At 41.5% G+C, this 25,449-nt stretch overlaps 2 protein-coding genes across 2 annotated transcripts in view; one reads left to right on the top strand and one right to left on the bottom strand.

Moving 5' to 3' along the window:
- Positions 1-6,984, top strand: part of map3k10 (mitogen-activated protein kinase kinase kinase 10) — a 16,129-nt gene extending 9,145 nt beyond the window's left edge. Inside the window, exons 7-10 of the mRNA XM_008282514.1 lie at positions 1,346-1,458; positions 1,541-1,839; positions 2,696-3,227; positions 4,838-6,984. Coding sequence (XP_008280736.1) covers positions 1,346-1,458; positions 1,541-1,839; positions 2,696-3,227; positions 4,838-5,238 — 1,345 coding nt within the window. The 3' untranslated portion in view covers positions 5,239-6,984. The remainder of the gene's footprint in view (positions 1-1,345; positions 1,459-1,540; positions 1,840-2,695; positions 3,228-4,837) is intronic.
- A 6,619-nt stretch (positions 6,985-13,603) lies between these two features.
- The window catches only part of ttc9b (tetratricopeptide repeat domain 9B), a 34,191-nt gene continuing 22,345 nt past the window's right edge, over positions 13,604-25,449 (bottom strand). Inside the window, exons 3-4 of the mRNA XM_008282515.1 lie at positions 18,316-18,498; positions 13,604-15,748 (exon numbers count right to left, since the gene is read on the bottom strand). Coding sequence (XP_008280737.1) covers positions 15,654-15,748; positions 18,316-18,498 — 278 coding nt within the window. The 3' untranslated portion in view covers positions 13,604-15,653. The remainder of the gene's footprint in view (positions 15,749-18,315; positions 18,499-25,449) is intronic.

Raw genomic sequence — 25,449 nt, forward strand, 5'->3', positions numbered from 1 at the left:
GACTTTGCTCTTCTAGTCCAGATTTGACCAGTTTATATAAAGTAGCTTTAGATCTGGAGCTGGTTTGATGTGATCCAGATGCAAAAAATGAACAATTAAAGCAATGAAATCTCTTTTTTTTTTTTACATTTGCAATCATTGAATAAATGTCTCAAATCTTTGAAAGCTGGTTTCAGACAGCATTAAACATTTGCCTGAAATGTCTAATGCATCATTAAAATGGAGAAAAACTGAGCTGCAAATTTGGATTCCTTCAACTTTTTCCCTTAAATACTGAATCAGAAGCTGACTTGTGTGTGGTGGTGACCTGTGTTTTGTGACACTTGGTTCTCTCGGGTACTGAGGTAAAACTAAACCTGGCCCAGTTTCTAGGCAGACAGATGAATGTTTAAGTGCCACAAACTGGGTTAGCTGCTATTACTGGCTTAAGGCAATTACAAACAGAATCAGCTCAACACAAACTAAACCTCAGGGAGCAGGTATCTCAGCGGATTGCTCACAGCTTCCTTGAATGATACCTAAGGTGTGTTTCAATAAGATGGCAGCAGTAAGTGAGCTGGACCTGTTGCTTCTAAACTATCTCAAGTGATTGAATATGTGCAGGATTCACTGGTTCTCCAAAAGTTAAGACTTATCTTTATTAAAATTAGTAGCTACTAGTGTGAAATGTCTCAGAAATGATTAACGGGAAATTTCTCAGAATAAGTGGGTTTAGTTGTGTTATTGTACAAGTTATAGATTGCTGAAGTTTGTTTTTGGCACTTACAAATGGGTTTGGGATACGAGTACAAAATTACAATAATAACAAATAACAATACTTAAAGCCCACGTCTGTCTTTTTAGTAATTCAAAAAATACAATCTTAAAATATCTGATAAAGTATGAATCTGTCTGTTTTAATTGCCCACATTTTCACACAAGTCTACACATGGGAATAAATTAGAGAGGAAGATTTTAGATTTTAATTGTTAATTTCCCACAGAATATTTTTTCTCTCTCTCTGCAAAACACATGTCAAAACCTGGATCTCAATTATGCTAATTTTCTGTTCATCACAATCAAAAAGAAACGTCCTTTTCTGCTATATTTCTAAATAAATTATCGTTCACAGCGCAGCAAAAAATAAAAAATAAAAAACAACCCTTTAATCAATATTTCATTACAGCAGCCAGAAGCAGTGGAGATGTTTGTGTTGTGTATGATTGCTGCTGTCACGGAATTATTACCTCTTTCTATGTGACGAGTTATTTTTGTCGCACCTGTAGCCTTGAATAATGATTCTGAAACTAGCTTTGGTTGTTGCTATATTGACAACTTGATTTTACAGCCGTACTTCTGTCTGCAGGCTGAAATCTCTGGGTGAAGGCTGCAAAGTTTGGTCGTCCAGTGCGCCAAATCTGGGCAAATCTCCCAAACATGCCCCCATGACTGCTGGCTTCTCCAGCCTCAATGAAATGGGTGAGTCTTTGCTTTTCATTGTGAAACTGTGCATCACTAATCGCAACAATCAACCCGATCTTTTTTTTTCTGTCTTTACCAGAGGAGTGCTGCGAGTTCGAGGAATCACCGGGCTCCTTACAGCCCTCGGAGACCAGCAGTAACGGGGCCATGGAGGACTCGGGGTCCCTGTGGAGCAGCTTGGGGCCCAACATGGCACCCGGCGTTGGTAACACGAGCTCCTGCCAGGGGTCAGGAAGCGCGGGGACGGGGGTGAGCTACCAGGACTCGCTTCGTCGCTGCAGCCAGAGGAAGAAAAGCGACATGCTGCTGCTGGGTTGTGCCTCTCTGCTCGCCTCTGTGGCTCTGGGTCAAGACCTGCTGCAGCTGGGAAAACTGCAGGTGAGAAAACAGCAGCACAATGGCAGTCTGATAGCGTCCGTCAGAGCTGAACAAGACTTATAGCTGAGCTACTGTGTTGGACTTGATTTCTCCTAATAGAGTAGCTACTTTTGGCAGCATTCAGTGTGTGGATTTAGAGTTTCTTACGGCGCTTTTGCTATTTTTGTTTGCAATCCTGATTTAACTGGGACCTGCTTCATTTACACCCACCTCCCTTTGATGGTTTGTGCTTGAGATCACACCAGAATGTGAGATTTTATCGTTAATTTGTTTTTACTGCTTCTTTTTTATTTTATATGCTGCCTGTGAGCAACATTTCTCTTACATTCATGATTCACTTTAATAGTAACCTGACATTTTTACACAAACAGCTTCTCTAGCCGACAAAGTCACTTATACTGATATGAAATAAATGTTTCCTTTGGTCAGCTTAGGCCTCTTAGAACCTAATGTGCACAGTGAAAAGTTGTTCCTGAACAGGTGCCACAGTCAACACCTACAAGTCGTGGGATTTTATGATGATACCAAAAACATTATATAGATCACTTTTGGAGTCACATAAAACAGTATATGATGTTTTAGGGATTTCCTTCTGTTATTGAACCATATGGGGGCGCTATAAAATAGACACAGGGTCAATAAAAGTAATGATTTGAATGTAACTCTTTGCTGCAGTTGCTTTAATGAGGTGTGGAGGTGATAATCAGAGACTTATTTCTATGCATTTATCAAGCCTGACACACAGGAGCAGGTCAAATTATAGCAGCTACTGTGGTAGGAGTTTTTTTAATCCAAATTTGTGATATTTCCTCATTGTAAAAGTGATAGTCAGCATGATATTGTGATCCGTTGTCAGGTGCTTCAGGACGAGCAGGACCTCCGAGAGGAGCAGCGTAAAAAGAAGGAGGGTCTCTTCCAGCGGACGGGTCGTTTCCGTCGCAGCACGTCTCCCCCCAGCAGAAACCTCTCCCTGTCCCTGTCCAGACATCACGACTCGACGCTTCCCTGCATGGACCCGTCTCCCTCTGTGACACTCCTCTCTCTGTCTTCTCTGTCCGACTGCAACTCCACCAAGTCCCTGCTCCCCTCCGACCCGGACGAGTACCCCCTGACCCCGATGACAGGGGTCAAAACGCCGGCGGCGCCTCCAGCTCCGGCCCTCAACCCACTCCTGGACCTGCGGGCCGAGAGCTTCAAGAAGGAGCCCAACCAGTCGCTGACGCCGACCCACGTGTCTGCAGCCATGGCACTGAACAGAGGACACAGACGAACCCCTTCAGACGGGGCAATACGACCCCGAGCCCAAACTCTGGGGCACCGCAGGACGCCGTCAGATGGGAGCATGCCCATGCCTCCTCCACCGGGAGCTCACATCACAGCACACAAAGGTACAGGGACAAATGATTTACATTACATGTGACCAGTTTTTTGACCATTTACTAACAAACGTGGGAGCCTGTAGTTAAGATTCTTTGCAATACACATCTGGATAAAGTTTAATGACTATCCATCCAAGATTTGTGGAGATAAGTGTCTTCAATTACAGAAGACAAACATGGTGGACGAGTCGGCAACATAGAATAGCAAAAGTACATAAGAACTAAAACACATAGTTAATTTACAACAATCACTTATAACAAATAAAATATGATCTCAGCAACATTATTTAAAATGATTGCACTTCTCATGAAGCAGTTAAAGTTGATTTCTTGGCTTCTAGAAAGACATTCGATCAATTTAACAATAGAGCCATCACAGTTTATTTATTTTGTGAAAAAGTCATGTTATTATTGTATGATGATGCTTTTGGGAGCAGGGACTGTCTTGACTTGGTCCCCTTTTGCATTCAAATCCTTAAAGGAAAGAATGTAAATAAACTTTCACTAACTATGGATACATGCATCCAGGTTGTAACCATTTGTAGCAACATTAAGCATTTTTGTTTGGTGATCCGAGCATTCTTGACTTACATGGTCCAACTCCTAAACAGTTTTGTTGCCATTGGGGGAATATTGCACTGTGACAAGGTAATCACTGCTATTTACTTAACCTGCCAGTAGTTTTAATGTTTTGACTGGTTGGTGTAGACACCAAACAAGATGCAGAAAAAATAGAAATCGATAAGAAGTGATGAAAAAGTGAATAAATGGTTGCCTAAAAGTATGGATGATAGTTGAATTTGCTAGCAGGAAGTATGGCAGTTGAAAGCTGAAAGTAATGATTGAATATTAAAATGTTTAGCTTAAACTAACGAATAAAAAGCTCAAAACTAACCTAAATATTCACAGTTCAACTGGATGAAAAAATATTTTACCAGTGTCTACTTTTATATGTGTTAAATAACATCAGATGTAAAATTAAACAACAAAATGGTGTTGATGAAGGAGGTCTTTAGTCTGAGAGGCCTGCGGGGGTCGATCAGATAAACAAGACGGGAAACCACTGGCTCCTGCCTGAACAAAGCTCTAATAACGTACACGGTCAGTTCTGCTTGTTTGTCCTCTTGCTTTTATTTTCTGACAGCTTTGTTATCAGAGGTTTATACAAGCACTTAAAAATTCCCAGCAGTCCCTGCTTCAGCAATAATTTTATTGATAATTTTGATGATGAGAAATAAAAGCAACATGATGTTTACTGCAACTTTTATACGGTACAGTAAAAGATCCCAGGCAGCTGTGGTAGGAAAATATGGCCAAGCCCCCAAAGGGTTCATCTTCTGGTTGTAAATTAGACACAAACTTGCAGTTAGTGGGTTCACACATGCAAAACACTTCATTACGCCTCATTATTTGATCTCAGGCTGCAGCTGCTGAATATTCTCTTGCTGATTAGTCTGGATATGATTTTCTCAATTCATGGTTTGTCCATTAAATGTTAGATGTTCTTCAAATACAAGATTTACTTTCATGCACGCTGAAGAGAAGCACTGAGTGCAGAAACTTGAACCAGAAAACATTTGTTTGTTTGAAGTATGATGGACTTTTCTTTTGTTTTTCAGGCACACTGGACACCCTGGACATCCCTCGCCTCCCGGACCCCTCCACCATTTTCCCAGTCCCCCATCGGCGTAAGGCTCCCGCTCCTCCCATCCCTAACCCGGACGCTCTCTGCCTCATCAGCCCCTTGGAGAGACCCAAGACGCTGGAGTTCGCCCCCCGGCCGCGGCCTACCCCGGCCCGGATAAAACCGGACCCCTGGAAGCTGGGCTCTCTCTCCCGGACCCTGAGCTCGTCGCCGGGCAGCAGCTGCGACAGCCCGCTCGGTTCAGGCGACAGCAGCGCCAGCACCGCACGGCCCAACCTCATGGACATGGACATGGAGGGCCAGAGTTCGGACCCCACCGTCCCTCTGTGTGGGCAGCTGCAGCCTGCAACTCTGTGCGGACAACAATACTCATAGTGAACTTCTTTTTTTTTTTTTGCATTCAGACTCGTGTCCTGAGACTTTTGAGCTTAGGCTAAATAAGGAATGCCTACTGATGTCTGAGCCGAGCAAAGTGCACTCACTGAAGTCTGCAAAAACATCCCACTTCTTGTCATGTTTTTAGGCACTTACTGGAAGCCATCACTCTTGTGTGCCCTTGTAGTGTCCTAATAAGGTGTGAATCCCTTACAGCAAGCCATTCCCTGCTATTGCTCACTAACCTGCACGACACTGAGGGTCCTAGAGGCCTTTTAAAAGCCTTGTAGAGTGCTCACCCACCTTTCTTACCCTACTTTACCCTTCCTTCTTTTCCCCTACTTGGAAGCCATCTCTACCTGCTTCTTAGCACCTCATGACTGGTTCACATTTCCTTCAAGACTCCTCAAAAGCCATTCAAGCACTTAAAAAGCCACTTTTCCCCCCCGACTTTGCTAACTGGTCATTTCAAACCATTTGCTTGTGCTCTTGCTTGTCTGTGTAGCTTCCCACTTTCTGCTTGCATCCTTCTCACTTTAAAAGACCAGAAGAATCCTCATTGACCTTTCAGGAGTGTTTCCCCTGAGTAAAATAAAAAAGGAGGAGCTGGACTGGTTAAAATTCTTACTAGAGTATCCTTCTGTTCTTATTTTACACACAGTTTCTTATGCCGGTGCACAAACATCTCCCATAAGCTCTCCTTCATCAGCTCTGCCTTCATCCTCACACTTGTCATTTTTCCCTCCAACACTGAGACAGGAAAAAGCCTTTTTATTCCTCTCGGCACTGGTGGACTGCTTCAATCGTCAGCCTTCGAAATAAGTTTGTTTTCTCAGTGCTTGCACCATCCCTGCTGCAACCTGTTAGCAAAAAAGTTTTTTCTATTGGTTTGGCAGCCCAGGTGTGTTTCTCTATGTGTGAATGTGTATATATTACTGTACATGTGTGGATGAACAAAACGTTTCTGCGTGCTGGTGCTTTTTCAGTGCATGTCATTTTACATGTGAATGGTTCGCTGGACGCAGCACCTCTTCCAAGTAAGACCACTGGTTGCTACGCCGGTTCTCATCCTTTTTTTTTTGTTTTTTTTGCATTTCTTTGACATTCCTCATCGTAGCACTCTGGATCCTGCTCATGCCATTGAAATGGACGCAAAATGGGAACCATCAACCTCATCGGAAACTTCACATTCTCTCCTCTGACCTGCTGTATTCAAACATCAGTGGCAACTAGTTAGCCTCCGTGCGGACGAGTGGACTCGGCACAAAGCGCTCTCGTCACGGCTGACAAATCAACTTTTATCTCCGGAGTTGTTTTCGTATGGTGGACATCCTGGCTGCAGATGGTATTTACTTGACTGTGCAAATTTCTCTTGGTGAGTGTGTGTGAGTGTGGATTTGGGTGTATGTGTGTGCGTGTGCGTTGTTATTTGTATGGGATGATGACAATCCCGTCAGTAGAAGAGTGAGCCCGAACTCATTCTCCTCGTGTGGTCAAGAACACTGAGTATTTATTAAATTTATTGTTATTAATGGAAAAGGATTAATTATTATTACAATGCTCTTCCTGGGATATCTGTATATATTTGTTAATATAACAGGAAAAACCAAGGAAAACCTAGGAAACTGCTTACTGAAACATCCATGTTGTCTTTGGTCTCAACCTGTGACATTTCTGGGTTCAATGAGGAATAAGTGTGAATTGTGATGAATGAGAGATGAATTAAAAAAAAAAAAAAAAAAGAAAGATGCTTCAGTGTTTGTACTACATCTGATTTTGTTATTGTCACGAGGTCATGTAATCATATAATATCCCGTACTTTAGTAAACACACCAGTACAACGAGGTAAAAATTCCATAAAAGAAAGAGAAACTTAAAAAATTTGATTTTTTTGGAGGGGGAGTTATTAATAACTCAAGAGTTTACACAAGTACAGCTGAAATTATTAAGTTATGAGTAAGTTGATTGACAAAAAATCTATTGGCAGTTGTTGGTAACTGGTATTTCTCAATTTTTGCATAATTTTTAAAAACCAAATAATTGATTAATTGAAAAACTAATCATTAGTTGCAGTTTGATACTAAGTAGTTGTTACATGAAGTTTTACATTAATGCTTGAGTAACAATTTATGATACAATATGTGGTAATATAGCAGTCACAGGGGACAGGGGTCTGTAGTGAGTACTTGTAATACTTGTAATACATTTTGGTGATAATACTTGTTCAATGCATGACTTTTATTTTTAAAAATGTGGTGTTATTAGTTTTACTCAAGGATGTGAATATTTCCTCCACCACTCGGGGACCAAACAGTTTGGAAACCACAGTTTCAATCTTTAACAAAAAAAGTTGAGTTTCATTCATAAAGTTAGAACAGCTGTCAGATAAATGCAGTGGAGTAAAAAGGATCGTTTTGTCCTTTGAGATGTTGTAGAGTTGATGTCGACTGCAGCAAAATTAAAACAAAAATACCTTAGAATTACACTTGATTACAGCTCTTGAGGAAATGGGTACTGATGGTTATTATACTGCTGTTGTTTCAGGAACAGTTGAACATTGTTTGGTAGTGATGAAAAATAGTTATGTACGTTTTCTCAGGTACTGTGTGTAAGCACAGTTTTAAAGTACTTTACGTGAGTATTTCCAATTCGTGCATCTATATACTTTCACTTTGCTACATCTCAAAGGGGACGATTGTACTTATTACATTTATTTGACAGCTTTAGTCACTTTTAAGATGACAATTTTACACAAAGGATAAGTTTTAAAAATGCAACACATTGTTAACAGTTAATGTAGTAGTTTCCAATCTTATTGGAAAATAGTAATTTTCTACCTCAAGTGGTTTCATTTTAATAAATCCTCACATTTCAAAATCTTAAATCAAGGCTAGTGATAATGTCCAAAACTGAAAACAGATTTGTGGATCAGAACTTTTTCTTCTTCTTCTTCTTTCCTCTCCCAGTGTTTCTCCTCAGATGTATCTGCTTTCCCTACATGTATAAAACAGTGTATAAAGTAGAAAAAAGTAGCTCTACTTGCAGCAGCTACAACAGCAACACACTGATGCTTCATATTAATAATGCGATGATGTCATATATAGCAATATATCAGAGGAACCAAACCAGTGTACATTCGCTGCTAACATTTCTGTATTTTTACCAAAAAGTGGAATTTTACATGCAGTGTTTTCACATTGCTGCGTTGATACCTAAAGAAAATCATCTAAATACTTCTTCTACCGATGTTGTTTGGTGCCAACACTCCAGGTACCTGCAGACAAAGGCATCAGGCAGTAACAGATAGAATCCTCTAGGTGTCACCACTGTGTCCTATGATGTCATTTCTTGCCCAAGTCTGCTGTTTTTCTCCATGTCATGCATTCCTGTAGTCGCTCCCTGACACTGCAGCTGCCACAAAAGGCTGATCAAGGTGCACTAGTGCGTTCAGCACAGCTAACAAAAAAAAAATCTTAAATCTGAGATGTTAGTAAGTGAACGGCAAACGAAATGTGATATTTTATTCCGATATGTCAACCTCTGAATGTAAAGACAGATGGAGACATGCAGTGTGTACAGATGTTACAACACACAAACCCTCACACTCTCCACTGCCGCGTCTGTCTGTGTGACCGCCAATCAAACACCCTTTCAGACGCCAGCCAGTTACCTAGCAACCCCTCTTCACTTCCATGGTGATGCTATTAAAAGCAACAACACACACTCACAAAAACAGGAAGAAAAAAATGGACGATGGGCCTGAAAATGAAGTGAAGAAGAGCGAGAGAGAGAGAGAAAGGTGATAAAGTGGCAGCAGAATGGATTCAGCAGGCTGAGCGTCGCGTGGCCGGTTCACAGCTCTCACACACAAACACACAACAACAGGAGTGATTTCTTTGTCTCTTTCCATCTGACTGCTGTCCTTTTTCACAGCTGTGATGACTCTCACATTTGTCACCTTCTCGGTTTTGCATTTTCCTCAACAGTTGTTCACCATATTTCCTGCTTTTTTAGATCCGTCTTCCTTTGTCTCGGGGAGCCATCATGTCACTGCAGACATATTTTACAGGCAGATTCAGGTGGTGACAGTGTTGCCTGGATAAGGACAGACGCACAAAAGAGAGGTGGACAAAGAGGGAGAGACACAAATGAGTGTTTTCTGTTCGCGTTTGAAGTGAACAACTAACCAGATTGCCTGCCAGTTGGTGTGTCGTCAGCTCTGCAGAAGGACTCTCTTTGTCTTCTGCTGAATCTTCATCAGATCATTTAACCACTAATGAAGTTTTATCCTGAAATACTGAATATATTAATGAACAAATCTGAGCTAAGTGAGTGTATTTTAAGTACAAAATACTTGAAAATGTTTTAAAAAAAAAAAAGCCTTGACATGTATAAAGATCAATTAAGAGCGGTCATCTCATGATTAAAGGGCCATTCTGCTAATTTTACGTGTCAGAGTCCGTTCATTCATCATGACAAGGGTTACTTAATGGATGAGAACAGTTGTATAACATCATCTGTGGCACTTGAGGGGCTTTGCCGAGTGTAATAAAAAACCTCAGTTTCCTAACAGAAAAACCAAGATTAATGGTTAGAGCGCATGTAACATATTATGCAGGATTTGATCTCAGTTGTAATCTCCATCTCTACACGATGGACTGTCCAAAAACCACAAAATTTGAAAGATATGGACTTTGACCAGGCACTTGGGAGTGATGAACGGATTAGTTATCACGGGAAGGTTAAAGATCTTCCAGTATTTTTGTAGCCTGACACATACTGCAGATTTAAAAGTCATCAAATCAATTCAAGCTTCTGCTGCTTAGAGTTGAACTATTTAGTGAAAGACACGTTGGGATGTTTTGATAACTTCTTGGCTAAATAAGCAACCACCAAACTAAGAAATACATTTTGGTTTGCCCCCAGTAGTTGACCAAAAGTTAGTCAATGACTAGTCTCACAATCAGACCATTCTCTAAAGTTGTCATAGCGCTAAACTCATAGCTAAACTCTAAAGCAAACAAGAATACATGGAAAGTGCTTAGAAACTTTTGAACAATAATTTTCATGATGCTGAGCAGCTTAAATGTGCCGAAAGCTCTGGAAACTGCAGATATTCTATGATCTTGAGCAACTTATCCCAATTTTCCACAGCATTAAAACCTTTAAAACAGCTCTGCCTTTTTTGGGGCATGGACAAAAGAACTCTTTGGATGTCCTGAACTGGAAGATTAGCAGCAGATTATTTAGGTCCTCAACGTTACAGATTAGAATCTGAGTAGTTTCGAGCCCGAGACAGCGCCTTGAGCTCTTTGTCATGTTCCTCTAGCTGTTTGGCGTGTTGTGGTGGGGCACGTTATGTCTTAGGGTAGGCTAACGCTGATGGTGAGTAGTGTTGCTGGTGGATGTTCCTGATCTGCAGCAATGTTTAGCTGGATGCTACATGTCAAAGTCACATCCACATGAATGCCGGGATGTCAAATTTTCCAGCAGAACATTACTTTTGTTTACAAGTTAATCTGTGTTATTCACCTGTCAATGGTTTTAATGTTGATCGGTGGATGTCTGCTTAGGAAGATCTTGTGATGTGATTGTGAAAGATCAACTACTAAAAGGAACTTAGAGGGCAGTCGAGAGTAAATTTTACATGAGTTTACATGTTCTCCCCGTGCAGCGTGGGTTCTCTCCGGGTTCTCCAGCTTCTCCCACACAATCCAAAAGCATGTTGAGGTTAATTGGTGATTCTAAATTGTCCGTAGGTGTGAATGTGAGTGTGCTTGGTTGTCTGTCTGTAAGTGTAGCCCTGTGATAGACTGGTGACCTGTCCTGGGTGTCCCCTGCCTTCACCCTAAGTCGGCTGGGATAGACTCCAGCCCCCCCGTCACCCCAGTGAGGATTAAGGAGTGTATAGATAATGGATGGATGGATGGATGGATGGATGGATGGATGGATAGATGGATTCCACATTTTCTGTCAGACTTCAGAAACAGAACCACCGCGGTGATTCTAGAGAAAAAATGGTGGACTGTCCCTTAAAAGCACCCTCACAGATTAAGCATTGCACTGCTACAACACTGTTGCGAAATTACCCACAATGCAACTTGACTGGACTCCCTCAACTGCAGAGATTCAGTTGTGTTGTGTCAGCAGCAGGCTTCAACACTCCAAAAAAAAGCTCCTGTCTTTTTTAACTCAACTCCCTTTTCCTTTTCGCAGATTCAGTGAGTGTAATCAACAACAACAACAACAACAACAACATTCCGCTTTGTTTGAAACTTTATTCATAATCTTCATTTACCAATCAATAGTGCATTCCCGGGCTAGCAGTTCAGTAAAACCAGTGATGGAGGCCAGTCGGATGTCTGGATGTCGAATGGAAAAAGGCCTCTTGGAAGCGAGGCGAGACAAAAATGTGGTCTTAGCCTTGACGTCCCCAGCTTCATGTCCTTCATGTCAACACAGAAACAAACAGGATGGAGGCCTGCGGCTCTGGTTCGAGTTCCTCAGAGTTCTCATCCACTCCTGTGTTTACCGGCCGTCTTACTGTACAGAAACAGACGAGTCGGGCGAACGGTCAGTCGGATGGAGGGGTCGAAGGGCTTTGCACGCTCTCTGAGCCGGTTCTTGATCCCTCGACGAAAAGGGACGTCAACAGAAATACCAACAAATACAGACACAGTCACAAAGCAGCTCTGTGGAGCAGCTATAGTAAAATTCTCTTTTCTATCTCTCGCTTTGATAAAGTAATTCAATAAAGTAAAGCTTTTCACAACCATAAAACTTTTCATTTTTGTTAATTTTTTTTGTACATTTGTATCATATATTCACAAAAACTACTTTTGACATTTGACAAACATTTACCTCAAATGACATCAAAGTAAAAGAGCAAAAAAAAATCAATAAAAAAAATTAACACAGCCAGTAGTTTTGAACTTTTCCGCCTCTTTTTTTTTTTTCTTCTTCTTTTTTTTGTGCTTTTAGTTTGTTTTCAAAGCTACACTGATGCAGAGATCCGGTGTCTCTGTTTCTATATGCACACACGGCATGTTGTCGGATCACAATAACAGCCTCGGAGTCATTAATCAAGAGGACCCACCGGCTAGAAACAAACCTGTTTTTATGTGCAGCTAGTTATCCCTAGACGGTCGTAGCACACGTTGAGCTCGAATGACTTAGCACAGTGAGACAAAAACAAGATGGCGGACTGGTGCCATGGAGAGAGGACCACAGGGGGAAGACCTATCCTCGAGGGGCCCGTGGGTGAGGAGACTGAGCCCGGGCAGCCATGGAGACCGAGCCTGCAGGTGCCGCTCCTCGCTGTTGTGTTGATTTATCTCCTTTGGGGAAACAAGGAGTCATAGAAAGAAAATGCAGAGAGCAGACGCACATCAGGAGTGAGGAGGGCTTCTGCAGGTAACGTTTTCACTCTGTTCTTGACAGCGTCCCTCAATTTTGGATCTAATTTAAGTGGTCTTCAACCCATAAAACCCATAAGAATTACAAGATATAACTGAGATAGCCAATTTCACAGACAGTATCTTACACATTCCCTGCACTATATATCCAAAAGTATGTGGACACCCTTGAATTGTCTAATACTGAACAGACAAATCAGCTGTTGTGACGTAAATATGAATAACATAAAATGTAAAAACTGATCTTGTTATGATATATTTCATCCTTTCTCAATAAAAGCCTTAATGGAAGGTTTTTATTTTTAAAAAAGCCACTTCAAGTCTGCTTTTAAATCAAGACCACCAATCACTGGTTGTGTGTTTAGCTGTTTGCTTTGTCCAGCCTGAACTTATTTAGTCCGACCCCTACCATAATCACAATACTACAGTTTGCAATATAACGTACAGAAAGATTTTTCCCAGTTTAATGTGAAGCAGCTTGACTCGCCGGCACAAAAAACCCCAATCACATCCAACACGTTGCCGGCTGTGAGCCAGACCTCAACGCCCGACATCAATAATGATCTTGTGGCTGAATGGGAGCAAATTCCATCAGCCAGGTTCCTAAATCTTGTGGAAAGCCTGTCATGGCAGCAGATTAACAGCAGATTCAGCTACGGGTGTCCACATACTTTTGGTAATTTAGTGTATAATGATAAATTAGCTCTAAACTTGTCTGCCACAGCTGCTTTACTAGGGCTGACGGTGGCCTACTTCTCCTTCCACTGGAGCCTCTCTGTATCATGCAGGTCCCTTCAACGTATGGTGCCATCTCTCCAGAGTCCCATTGACACACTTAGGTCCCCATTTACCTCATAGCAGGTCAATGAAATAAACGGGGTGGGGAGGGGTGGGGGGGAATCTTTTCCCAGCGCCTCTCTTTGATTTGATTTCCTCCTCCACCTCTTTTTGAGTTTCTTAAGCAGTGGAATAATCCGTCACCTCAAGCCAGAAGGTGACCCTAAATTATTAAAGACCTCCTTTTAATTCAAGAAATATCTGATACCTATTCTACTGCTGTGATCACAGTCTGTCGCCACCTTCTGTGTTTTTTAAAGGGCAGAATGGATAAAACAGAGGTATGAGCAAACAGCTTAGTGGCAGCATGCCATGACAGAAAGCAATAGAGCAGATATAATCCCCATTCCAAAACATCTGAAGTCACTCTCTGGAGCCGCACGTTACATGCAGGAGGTGGGCTTGCACACGAGAAAGAGGAAACTGGGTTTCATGGCACCAGAGACAAGGGAAATTCAGGTCATGCTTTCACAAATTATCAATCCAACCTTCTGCAGAACAGGGCAGGCGGATTTACGCCCGTGGTAAAGCTATTAGAAAAGCAATATTTGCATTATCAATGATTCAGCTTCACAAGTCACAAGAGAAGCAGCGGCAGCGCTTGACAGCTAGTAATGGATATCCACAAACCATATCGTCAGTCGCGTCTAATGCTAATGTTGAGTGTTTTTAGTCCAACGATCTTCAGAGATGTTTTATCTATCAATAAACTGTGAGCACGAAGAAATCTCAAATGGCTCGCTCTTGTTGAAGTGCACTAAAGCTGAGTGCTCCAAGATGGCGGTTTTGGACTGTCAGGACAGATGCGTGTGTGATTGTTTTCCCTGCACTAACACTGCCCAGAGTCTCCTCGGTGTCTTATCGATGTCTGGGAAGCTTCAGCATTAGCGATAAAAGGTTGGACCTCCGTTTCGGATTTGTCAAAGTGTTTTTCTTGCCGGGAAACTTTAGAGCGGATCTCCATCGAGCCAACGGCGGTTGATGGAACTCCAATCTCATTGGCTATTTTCCGTTGTGACATCATTAACGGGAGGACAGAAGGCGTCGATGGGAGGGAGGGAGAGGCCTCGACAGTCTCGACAACATTAACATGACTCTGGAGGGGCAACGGATTCAAGACACACCAGTTTCCACAATAGCACACCTGATTAACAGCAAGAACCGCTGGAAAAATTGTGTCTCTTTGCTGCACACGCAGACGCGATTAACCGCTGATCTCTTACTACTGAGTATGACAGCAAATTAAAAACCCTAATGACGGATTACAAACACTTGAATTAGCCCTTGAATTGAAAAAACAGTCTAGAAACTGAGATACATGGCGTTCCAGGAAAGAAAAGTGAGACAGACAAGTGGTAGATTAAGCACAGAGGCAAGGTTTTTTTTTTTTTTTTTCTCTACTAGATGAAAGGTTTCTGGTGCTAGTCTGTCCCATAGTCTGGGTAAGGGGCCTGAGTGAGCCCTGTTGGGTTTGGATGTACAATCAAATTGGGCTGTAGTCTTGATATGTGTCACACACACCCCCATTGATATTCCCTAATTATGCTTCAAACTGCCTGCACACACCAACACACACCCCCCCGCCCTCCTCCCGGTGTGGTCGAGCTTCCCAACCCCCATATTCTCCTCAAAAGCGTTCAAAGTAAGACGGAGAGAGAGAAGGCAGAGAGAGAAAAAGAGAGAGCAGAAACAAAATGCATTTTATGCGTTTAAAACATTTACTAAATCACGCAAATGTCCATTAGTCATAAGTATGTTTTGAAGCTCCTTTTTCATTCCACCACAATGACGGTTTCATATGAGTATAATACAGCATCCTCCTTGTTTTGTTTTTTTTTGTGGATTTTTCTTTTTTTGTTTTTTTACATTTTTTTAATGTTTGCTTGCTGACTGCGTCTAGGGAGAGGAACCACAGCACCTGAGGGAGAAATGGGGGGAAAAAGAGGAGCAAAGAGGAGGAAAAGAGGAGGGCGGGTTGCAGACAGCGCTTGATATGTGTCCCATTTTTGTCCATCACAGGCGGGCGATGGGGTCTCTTCTGTCTGTGCTGCTGTCAGGAGTCAATAGAGGAGGAGAGGAGGCGAAGAGAGGGAGGGTCACTGTAGGACAGCTCGAAGGGGTCAAAGGTCGGAGGAGTCGGGGGGGGACGAAAAGGTCGAAGGTTTAGCCCTGGGTCTCTTTGCCGCTCTCTCGTTCCCGCTGTCCACTCTTGCTCATCTTCATCTCTGTCAGCTGGATGTATCGCAGCACATTGGTATCTGTGATGGAGAGAGAAAATGGAAATACAGAAAAGAGTCACATTTTTACTTCAATAAATGCAATCATTATTGTTAATTAGGATGAAGATTCCAGAAGTACAAGCCTCAGACATTTTGTCTATTAAATATCAAATACAGAGTTTAAAGCTTTGAACCACCCGTGAGACGGAGCGTGACCTACAAAAATGTATTTCAAAGCAAAAGGAATACTGAAATGTTAAGGGACAATGTAAATGCACAAGGCTAAATGTCAATGTTTTAATCTTTTGAAAGCTAGAAGCTGCTGGCAGATTTGAAAGACATCTTCAAAGAAATTGCCAAAACTGCATAATTTATCTGAGATTGTAAAAACATCTTTAAACTCCTTGTGGTCCTTGAACTACTCATCTGGGACGTGCTGCTCTGTCAGTAAAACTAGCTAAATCAAAATTTTAAGAATATATTTCAGCAAGACAACTTTATTCTATATGTGTTATTTAAACATTTGTGCAGTTCTGTCCATAAAAATAACCAAATCTGGGCTTAAAATTGTGATAATTCATTAAAATCCCTTAATTATTCGTTTCTTATTCATAAATTTGCCAAAAATAATTTTTTGCACGAACCAGATTCTGTAAAAAAAAAAAAATTCTTGACACAACCAAGAAACCATTACTGACTCAGATGCGACCAACAGTGACTTTTTAGTTGAACTGTAGCCTGCGTATAAACAGAGCAGATAGTAGACGAGGATGGAAACTTCCATCATTTGTGCTACACCTGAAAAAATGTTGATTCCAGTTTTTTTCCATTATGTAAAACAAAAAATCAACGTTTTCCCTTTTAAGAATTTATGACATTTTAACTTTGCTATACTACACAAAAGACATTTTTGAGTTCTCTTTACTTCTATTCATGGCTGTGCTGTTTCCATAGGGGTACATGACTTCATATTACAGTGAAAAATGAGCCTACATCGAGTAAAAATGTGACAGGAGCAAATGAAACGCTTGAAGTTCAGAGGGTTAAACCGGAATCACCTGCTAATCCCATGATGCTCTGCAGCCCCCATCAATTAAAACAAACAGAGGAAATTACTAGCATGTCAACACAAAGCTGCTCTCTGATATTAAAAACTGAGCTTGCAGTTGCTGCCGCTGCTCCGTTTTGTTTGTCTAAACGGTCGAGCTTGTTGACTCTGATGCACGTGGCTCATCGGAGAGCAGATGAGAAACTGTGGCGGAGCAGCTGCTACAGTACATTACTCTTCCACTGTTACCGTCTCTGCAACTTTTCCAGTAGATTTAACAGCTTAGATTGAGTATCGTTTGCAATTTGGGACTAAACAACAAAACTGAAATCAGACTTTAAGGTGCCAGCAGAGTTTTTACATGAACATGGACAAAGTGAGACTATGCTTCAGCAAAGGCAGGGAAGAGGAAGCCTACTAGAAAGCAAACATAAACCCCTTTCACACATGCACTACTTTCCATTAATCTGATGGCATCTGAACGCTTCGTGTCTGAACGAGCGCTCTGCTCCCTTTTCTGCAAAGGTCTCAACCACAATCTCATTAAGTTGCACCTAATAACCACTTTCAACACGTGGATTCAACAGGAGGAACAAGAGGAGTCAGACAGGGGACTTTTATTGTCCTTGTTGGTAGCGTTAGTGCCAGCCTTAAACGTAACATTACAGGGTAATAGTAGCAATATTGATTTCACGCTGGCAGTCTGATTAGCTTTTATGGTGTATTTCTAGCCCCTTGTTCCTTGGTGTGCTGTCCAGTTTCGCAGATATTCTCTCTTAGTCACTGTTGTGGGTGTGTCTGGTAACATAAAAAGGCTCACAGACATCAGAAGCAGTCCTACCACTCTTAAAAGCAATGGAGTCCAAACAAAAAAGGTTTCTAAAATTGACTAATTTACTTATTTTAGCTTCCATATGTTATTTTTTGCAATTTACTATTTTCAATTTTTTATCGTTTATTCAACAGAGATAAAGCACAATACATGTATGGCACCAAATTTAGCTAAAAAGATCTTTTTCATCCATTGTTCCTGCAGATGCCACAAATGATTCACAGGTTCTGTTGCACTAAATCAAACCTTACACTTTGAAACTGTAAAAACAACGAGTTAAACAGAGTCGGCTGATAAAATATCCATCATTGTAGAATGTGAACTCCTCCCATGTTGCTCAAACCCAATTAACTGCCTTGTAAAGAACATGGTGCGTTTAATATTACAGTACCAGACACGATCAGTAATGTTTTTTACAATCTGGACATTAAGCTTGTGTTTTATTAGTAATAATAATACTAATAATGATAATAACAATACATAATACTTATATAGTGTTTTTCAAGACACTCAAAGATGCTTTATAAAGAAGATCAGAACATACAAAAAAAGAAATTGAGTGGAGAAAGGAGCATATAGAAAAGAGGATTTCTGAGTTGTCGGCACTGTTGAAAATATGTCTTTATGGATTTCTTGAACATGGAGAGTGAGGATGCTTTTAGGGAGTGAGTTCCAGAGAGTGTGCCCACTAGAACTGTAATAATACATTATAATGCACATAGTCACCTGTGGGTTCACGGTTCTTGGCATCACGCAGGTATCGTAGGGCACATTCGTAGTCACCCAGGTGATAGAAGGCGATGCCGGCCCGGTACATGGCCTTGAAGTGGTCTCTCTGGTGGCTCAGCACCTTCAGACAGTACTCCTTCACTCTCTCGTAGTTTACCAGCTCGGACTGCAACAGACACGCTGCAGGGAGGAAAGGCGAGCGAGTTAGATTGACGATGAAACCGTGGTCATTTAAAACATTTGCCTCATTCTGTCCCCCACAAACACCTCGAGGCTCATTTAGTGAAGTTTAAACGAGCAGCGCGTCCCAGGAGCGAGAAACAAAGACGGGGATGTTTTGCTGACATCTCACTCTGTGTCTTTTAATAGAGCCACAGTGAAATTTAGCCTCCACAGTACTTCCTCAGGGTGGCAGTGAGCGGACTATAAATAGCCAGCACTAATGTCTCACAGTGTAGAGAAAAGACAAAAAAGTCGTGCAAGCAGTTTGAGCCTCGGGGCAGGAGAGCAGCATCTCTATATGCTGCTGTTGAACTCGGCATGCAAATTAGAGGAACGAGGGGTCAAAGAAATGCTGTGAGGATGCTTAAGTCTTATGCCTTCGACTTATCAGATGGCTTGTGAGGGAAGCAGGAGGGAGGACGAGAAGAAGGACACCAGGATCACACAGAGATACAGCGACGGTTCTTGATATTGCTGAGATCAACCGGCTGAAAACAGACACAAAGTGCAGCACAGAGGCCCTCAAGAATAAGACTTGCATTTCATTGTAGTCATTGAATCCTATAGATCGCTGCGGCGTTTCTCAGCAGCTCCGAGACCAGCTGAGGTCAGAGTAACTTCATTTGTAAAGACACACAAAGACACACAAAAAAAATCACATACACACATAGCTTTTAGTCCAGCAAAGCTTTTAAACGCCTGCTGATGGCTCAGATATCTGATCACTCAAACACTATTCCTCTGGTGATCACAACCACTCGAGGTTTTACTTGCATCCCCCCCCACACCTCCCATCATTCCTTCCGTCTCTGCTTGTGACTTCATCTATCTGGTGATGTATCAAAAATGATTTCCCCCTCCTTCCACAGCCATCCCGTCCATCCCACCCTTCGCCCTCCCTGATCCAGCTCCTTTTCATCCTCCCTCTCTCCTCCCAGTCTGTCCTTGACACACAGACAGCTCTGTGAATAACATGAGTCAGGAACAGTTAGCTGGGAGGCAGTGGGTGAGTCAGGAGTGAGAGACGGAGAGGGGAGAGGCAGGGATGAAGAGGAAGAGGAGGAGGAGGAGGAGGAGGAGGAGGGTGTATGTGTGGGAGGTTGGGGTTAAAGTGGAGGAGAAAGGGTGAGACCTGTGGGAGGGGTGAGGAGAAGCTGGGAGTGTGTTAAAATCAGTTAGTGGCTCTTTACCCACCATCTCCCCTAAATGTCACCAAAAAAAAAACTGTACAAAAAGGGAAACGGTCAGTGTTTTTATCAAATCAGAGGACCTAATGGAGCTACACACAAACACACACACACACACACACACACACACACACACTTATACACGCGCTCCAGCCTTGCCCGTCAACAACTCAACTCCAAAACACTAAATAATTCATCGTGGACATCAAGGGGCGAACACATTGAATAGCAATCAATATGTTTTTGGTATTTAGTAGCTGAAGTTGTGTATGTCTGATAGATGTAACGCAGGCAGGACGTTGTGTGTCCTCTTTGTGTGTGTGTGTTTGTGTGTTGCCTCAAGACACAGCTACAGATATGAACTTTACTTCAGCACATGCAATTAAAATAAACATTTTAGTGAAGGCATCGTTGCCTCTATCTTCTTTATTTAAAAGCGCATCAGGGAATGTATTTAATGTTTTAAATGCTCTTTATTATTATTATCCACAATCCACATCACATTACTGTAATTATAATCCCTTTTAATCTTCTCAAGAGATGTCCTCCCCTTTATCTGGACGTTCTCCTTGCGTCGTGTCGGGTTTATATGGAATGAAATTTAAATAATATGGTATGTTTCTACTCAGGTATTGTACTTAAGTGCAATTTTAAGATGTAGTGTTTCCATGTTATGCTACTATTAGTAGTTTTACCTTCATACTGCAACATTTTGTTGCTAACACGTGTTACTTAAGTAGGACTTTCCATGCCAGACCTTTGCTCGCACTTGCATATATTTTTTGATACTTTTACTTCAGTAAAGCGTCTGAGTACTTCTTTTACTACTGCAGCTCTCATTTCTTGGGTACTCGTCTATATTTTAGCTCGTCATAGTAAGAAAACCACAACATTAACGATGACAAATAGTGTCCCAGCGAGCCACAACATGACCGTGTGTTGCTCAACCATCCTGGCTATGATCATCCCTGTCTCACAAACCTGGAGAAGGAGTCAAAGACACGTCAGCAGAGAGATCATCAGACCCTCGGGAGTGTTACGGTGGTATATTCATGGATATGAATGAACAGGTTCCATGTAAATGCCGAATCCTGAACATAACCATGATACTAATGAATTTCTACATGTGGATGGTATGTAAAGGAGCCTGAAATTCAGCCATCATCATGATTATTATCATCATTACTAATATCTGTGCGAACCTCCCCTTGTGCCTGTGGGTTTGAGAGGCATACTTGTTGCTTTATTTTGTTTTTAATTGCCAAAAAAAGACCATTAATCAGAGTCAGAAACTTGTCAGATTTTTAACTTTCTCACAGTCCTTGAACTAATCATATCTGACATGCAGTTCTGTTGGGCAAATATAAGCTTAAAATTCTAGTATGTGATCAAAGCCATATTATCCTACATGTCGCATTTGAAAATTTGACAAAAATGAATACCATTTAGTAAAAATAGGAAAAATTCTGCCCTCCTCCATGCACAAAAAAATAAATAAATGAGTGACTCAACTATGAGCAGCAGTCACATGATAAAAATTCAGGGACTTATCAGGTGAAATAAAGGCTGTGTTTACAAAAAGCAGATAGGAGACAAGTTAAAAAAAAAAATTAAAATTTGACATGTAAATAGTTAAGTATCTATCGTATGTATAGTTGCCTTTTTTTTCATTACTGATAACATCTGTGGACACTTTGAAAAAATTTTCCAATTTTGTATAACTAATAATTAAAAAAAAAATTGTCTTTATTTTTAATAATTTATGTTACAAGATATAAAAAAATCAAAAATCCAGAAACTGCTTGAGGTTCAGATAATTAATATCTGCACATTTTCTACTGTAACATAAGAAAACATCTTCTTTGATTAACATCTGTTACCAAAGGACAGTAGCATCATTTTCAACACTAAGATGACCCATATATACCGTATGATGAACTTAAACAGAACACATCTTTCCAAAAATGGTTTAAATTGTTTCTTCCTCCATCCATCCATTATCTATACACCGCTTAATCCTCACTAGGGTCGCAGGGGGGCTGGAGTCTATCCCAGCCAACTTAGGGCGAAGGCAGGGGACACCCAGTCCATCGCAGGGCTGTTTCTTCCTGTTAAACCCTTTAAGTTGATGTATGGAAATTGTTACACACACACACATATATAAAAAGCATTAATTCTGTCATGGTTACACTCACACAAACACACACACACACACACACACACACACACACACACACCCTTTGGTAGTAAAAGGAACAAAAGCGAGCTTAACAACCCTCTTATTTTCAGTGAGGCTCGTGACTCAGCCCAGAGTGGAGCATCAAGGTCGAAGCTGCTTCCCGTCCTCGGTGCTCATAAGTCTGCTCAGCACGGTACGGCAGGGATTCACCTCAGACGCCCTCTACCTCTCCTGCACACCTTTTCTACACACTCTACTCCTCTATTTGTTTTTACAACCGCCCAGCAACAACGTGACTACTCTCATCCCTCCACGAAGCCATCCATCATCGCCCTGCAGCGGTGGACGGGAGCGGAGCTTTCAGAGGATTCAGTTACAGTCCATAATGGCATAATGGCTGACGCAGTTAGAGAGTTCACCGACACACTAACATGTACACACACAACACACACGCTTATGATGCACGCAGCTGTTAGAACAACAAAGGTGACTACAAACATGGGTAAAACTGAGGGTTGGGTATGTCTATAATGACAGAGCCGACTCAGACTCACAAGCAGACGATGTAAAATGACAATGTTCGAATCGTACGAATACACACACACAAAAGCAGTGTGCACAAGTGATGACTGGCCGGCCGCACCCTCCTGGCCCATTAGGCAGATGGATGGCATGCCAGAGGAAATGTAGAGTGTGGTGAGATGCATTAAGGGTGTGATAATGACGGGATCATCGGAGCAGGTTGGGCAGGGACATAGGCAGGCAGACAGAGGCCTGATAAACACAACCGGGCAAAATCTCTGGAGCCAAGGTGTCCTCATCGCTGAGGGACACGACTGCTTGCGTCCCGGATGACAGCAGCCATCAGACGGAGGCTGCTACAAATACATGAGACGAGTTGGGAACCAGGGAGGGAAGCAGAGAAAACTAATTTCTGCAACAAAGGACTTCGTCCTCTTTGCTTTTTGTCATGTAAATTACTGGTTAGTTTTACTTCCTAAGGGCTCCAAAGAAAATTATACAATAATTTGGTTGAACTGGTCACAAGTCCAGTCCAGTTTCCCTCAGAATTAATTTATATTCAAGCCCAGTCTCTCAAAAAGTACAATATCCTCACACGGTGGAAAAAGGAGGGAAGTGCCAAACGTTTTGCGAAAGAGTCATATTTTAGCTTAAAGTAATTTAGCCTCATGGATGAACGTCCTGTCATGTCCACACTGGATGGTTCTGTACTTTTGGTACATGTTTCTTATAAGGAGGCTGACTACAGATGTGGAGATCAGGGTGGTGAATGGGCACGTAGCCCAGCTGGCTTTCATGTATAAAACTAGTGTTTGGGTCATCATGGTATCATCAGCTTCCTCCCAGTTTCTTGTATTTCTCTCTCTTCTTTTTGCTTGTTTCTTCAGTTTGTCTTTTTACTTACAGTACTTAGTCTAGCTACCCTTACATACTGTACACTGTTGCCCATAAAGTTGAAATATATATATATATATATTTACCTCTTTTCATGAAATTAAATGCAATTTATTCTTGATAGATGAAGTGTATATCTTCTCAAAACTTTATTGATATCACAATATACATACAATACATATCACAGAAAAATTACACCACAATTAACTTTTGCAAACTGTGTATTCAGGCTTAAACAAAATTGGGGGTATTGAACAAATAGATTCATGTTTTTTTTTCCCAGTTTTTCCACCTCGGTCATATAACAGGACACACATATTCGAGGGTATTTCATGCGTTAGAATGTCCAATATTACTCTTCTAAATGTCGTTCAGTCACTAACGTTGAGTATGGCCACCCCTGACACGGATCAATGCGTTAAGACATCGTGGCATACTGTCCACAAGCTTGTTGATGGTGTGAATGGACAGGACGTTCCACTCTTCGGTCAAAAGTGATTACTGATGTGTATTAATAGAAATGAAAAGAGGAATGTGTCTGAAAACAAAACTTATTCCAACTTTATGGGCAATGGTATAGCATGCATTGCTTCAAGCAATATGGATACAATTGATACAAACTAACGTGTCATAATATTGCACTTTAAACTTTGACCGTCTGTTCCAGTCTGCAGTGCAAAACGAACTCAACTTTGCTGATACTCAAATGAGACACTCTCATGTAACTGTGCAGAGGATTGTGGGTCAGAATGGCCAGAACAGAATGCTGGCTTGCACGCTACAACAAAACAACCAAATGTAGCAGCATATCCTAGCATATGACATTTAAAATATTATATACTGGGACATATTAAATCTTCTGACATACTAGATATTATGAAAATATGAAAACTAGCTGACTCACCTGAGACTCATCCACTGATCATCTGCTGCAATACTAAACCCATTCACTCATCACTTCACTCTACACCAGATTTTCTACCTGCTGCCATGGTCGTATCATCAGCCAAATTTCTTAGTTGCATCTGCTTCCTCGTGTTATAGCTTCTCTGAGGAGCAGCTTCGCTATGCTTGAGGTACTTGTCTGTCCAACTCTCCAGCTCGCTCATCTTGCAAAGCCTCTGTCTGCAACTCACGTGTTCAGCTTTCACCACCTCCGTCTCCAGAAAACGGTCAGTCAACCACCCACTGAGCCACATGCCAGGCTCGGAGTCACCAGCCTTCAGACGCCACGCGCTGCAAGATTCACATGCCAGTCGTATTGATGACCATCAATGGCTCGTTTTCTTTGGATTCGCCCTCCTAGTTTCTCACGTTGTTGTGCAGACTGTTTAATGGGAAACCTCCAAAACTGTGTACCATCTCTGTGTTCTGCATTTGGGTTCAGTAAATTCATACACCAGCAACGCTTTGCCTCTCATGACCAAGCAGCGTTTTCAAACGACACAAACCAAATAATGGCACTCAGACTAGCATACAGGCAAAATCCAGAATGCACAGTGTCAGTTGAGCGCTGTGGTTAACTGTACATTTGTGAGCTGACTAGTTGACGCTGATGCTGGAGAACATCTTTTGTCTCTTTTATCATTTTAACAAGACGTGAAAGGAGATGTGTCAACACAGGCTTAGGATCCATATTTAATGGTCCTGAAATTGAAAAATCTTGACTGATTAAAACCACCAACTGTCACAGAACGATCATATTAATGTACATTGTGGAACTTCTGGCAGAAAATCAGCAAACACAGTTATTATTGTACATCTATCATCTGTCACAGACTAGAAATGAAAGTTTAGTCTTTCATTAAGCCTAGAAAGATCTTTCAGCGGATATTTTTGTTGTCTAACCCTTACCTTAGCCATAGTTTATCAGTAGTAACCATTAACTTGATCTATTTTTAACCACAAAGTAGTTGCCGTGTACGGATATTACCGGTTGTGACTGAATCAGTGTTGTCTGATGATGCAGATTCCCCTGTAGACGTATGCAACTGGTGGCAACGGGTCACAAGCACAGATGAAGCAATAATCAATCAGTCAAACAACTGAAAATTCATTTGCAACTATTTTCATAGCTATTTTTCAAACAACATTTTTAAAAAAAACATGAGGATTTGCTGTTTTCCT

Source organism: Stegastes partitus, unplaced genomic scaffold, assembly GCF_000690725.1.
Source record: "Stegastes partitus isolate 25-593 unplaced genomic scaffold, Stegastes_partitus-1.0.2 Scaffold275, whole genome shotgun sequence".
In the NCBI taxonomy this organism is placed as follows: domain Eukaryota; kingdom Metazoa; phylum Chordata; class Actinopteri; family Pomacentridae; genus Stegastes; species Stegastes partitus.